Below are 2,129 nucleotides of genomic sequence, written 5' to 3' on the forward strand. Positions count from 1 at the left end.
CGCAACTCGCGCGGCCCCGGACGCGGGGTGCTCCGCGCTCCGCCCGCAGCTCCCAGCGCCGTCGGGGCGCACCGGGACGGCCGCCCCCAGCCGCCGCCGCCGCCGCCGGGGCCGCGCGGTCCGCGGGTGTGGGGGCGGCGGTCGCGCCCTGCGCCCCGCCCGAAGGCGGCGGAAGGAGCGGGCGGTGCCGCCGTTGGATGCTCACTCGTCGCGCCGCTCGCTCCTCTCTCCCGCGCCATCAGCCCACGATCTCCGCTCGCGCTGAGCGCCGCCGCCGCCGCGAGGTGCGCTCCGCGAGGCCGCCGGACCGCCCCGATGGAAATACACTGTAAGCACGACCCGTTTGCAGCAATGCATAGTAAGTAGGCTGCCTGCCCCCTCCTATGGCGCGCCGGGCACCGGGCGCTGCGGGTGCGCTCCGAGCTCCACAGTCCGCGGGGCGCAAACGGAACCGCGCGTTGCGGCCGAGTGGGAATGGCGCGGGTACCCGATGCCGCTCCGCGCCCCGTGCGGGGATGGTGCGGAAGTGTTGCTTGGCGGAACCCCGCGCGGACTGGAGCGCCGATAACGGGCGGCGGCGGCGGGCGCTTTGTTCCCGGGTTCGTTTTGATTCTAATTTATTTTTCCTGGGATTTCTGCTACGGCAGAGAAGCCTCTCATGCTCATATACTCACGCACGCTCCAAACTGTATTTTTTTAAAATTTATTTATAATCCTCTTCGATCTGTGACTCGCGGCTATACGTACACAGGATACATGTACATATACTCCCCCAGGGAGAAGCGCTCCCGGCGCTGCCTCCAGACGGAAAAGTTTCCCGAGCGATATTGCCAAACATTCTGATGCGCATTCATTAAACCAAAATAAACGCAGCAGCGCGGAGGGCCGTGCGCGCGTCAGCCCTGAGGAAAGAGCCGCTGCTCTGTGCTTCGCGCCGGAGAGAGCGGCGGAGCAACGGCGGAGCGCGGGGTCGGCGTGGCTGTGCCTTTCTCCGGGTGCGGGGAGAGAGATCCTCGGCGCGGCGCGGCGCGGTGCCACCGGAGTGCGCGGTGCCTTCAGTGCTGCGTTACGGCGGGGGACGTTGGGGCAGAACGAATCTCATTTCCCGGTGCGCCACGGCTCTTTCAGTGCCAGAAATTTGTTTTCGACATAAAACGCCGAGAGCGAGGGCTGCGGGTCTGCGCCTCTTCCCTTTCCGCCTCCCGCTCCGTTCGTCCCCGACCGTCCCCTGTCCGTCTGCAGTCCGAGAGGCGCCGAAGCAGCGGGGCGCGGGCGGGACGGCCTCTGCCTTCCCCCAGAACGGCGCTTCCTAGAGCTTTTTTGTGCCTCGGGCGAATCAAACGACACTTTAAAAGGGAGAACTCCAGGGGCACCAACAACGCCCTGTCCGGTGCCGCGGGGCCGTGGAGCTCACCGAGTGTCCTAGCGAAGGGCTCCGGGTGCGAAAAAAGCGCTACCCCGCACTCAGCCAGAGCTGCGGGAACGAGCTTCTGCTGCGGGAATTCGGTTGGAAAAGGAAAGGGAAAAATCTCTTCCCTCGCTCTGACCCCGCAGCCGCTCACGGGAAGATCGCAGCTCTCTTCATCCTCCAGCTTTCGCTTCGCTCCGCGCGGAGGGGCTGAGGGAAGAGGAGCGGGGGGACCGGGAGGGGGCCGGTGAACGCGGCGCCCGAGAGTGCCGTGCGGGATCCGCCGCGCGGCCCCTATCCGAGCGGTGGCACCCCGTGGGGGCCGGGGCCGGCCGGGAGAGCAGCGGCACTGGCGGCCCTATGCAGGAGCAACCCGCAGCCTTTGTTCGTGGCGGCTGCGGGGTGTGCGGCTGCACGGCCAGCCGGCCTCGGGGTTGCGTCCGTGCCTGGAGTGAGACCGAGTTCGTGTCCGAAGAAACCCATCCTTCTCTTCCTTCTTTCCTTTCTTTCTTTTCGTTCTTTCTTTCTCTCCGTTTTGTTTCTTTTTTTTTTTTTTTCCCCTCTCATTTCTTTCTTCCTTTCTTTTATTATTTTTTTCTGTGCCTTATTTCTCTATTTCCTTCCTCCCTTCCTCCCTTCCTCCCTTCCTCCCTTCCTCCCTTCCTCCCTTCCTCCCTTCCTTCCTTCCTTCCTTCCTTCCTTCCTTCCTTCCTTCCTTCCT

The 2,129-nt window shown here is 64.4% G+C and overlaps 1 protein-coding gene across 2 annotated transcripts in view; it reads left to right on the forward strand.

Moving 5' to 3' along the window:
- Positions 1-315: 315 nt before the first annotated feature.
- PAX5 (paired box 5) overlaps positions 316-2,129 on the forward strand; it is a 106,455-nt gene continuing 104,641 nt past the window's right edge. For both annotated transcript variants that reach the window (XM_042882863.1, XM_042882864.1), the window contains exon 1: positions 316-358. In XM_042882863.1, coding sequence (XP_042738797.1) covers positions 316-358 — 43 coding nt within the window. The remainder of the gene's footprint in view (positions 359-2,129) is intronic.

The sequence above is a fragment of the Lagopus leucura genome, unplaced genomic scaffold, assembly GCF_019238085.1.
Source record: "Lagopus leucura isolate 7727_CA_CO unplaced genomic scaffold, USGS_WTPT01 Super-Scaffold_100036, whole genome shotgun sequence".
Lineage (NCBI taxonomy): Eukaryota > Metazoa > Chordata > Aves > Galliformes > Phasianidae > Lagopus > Lagopus leucura.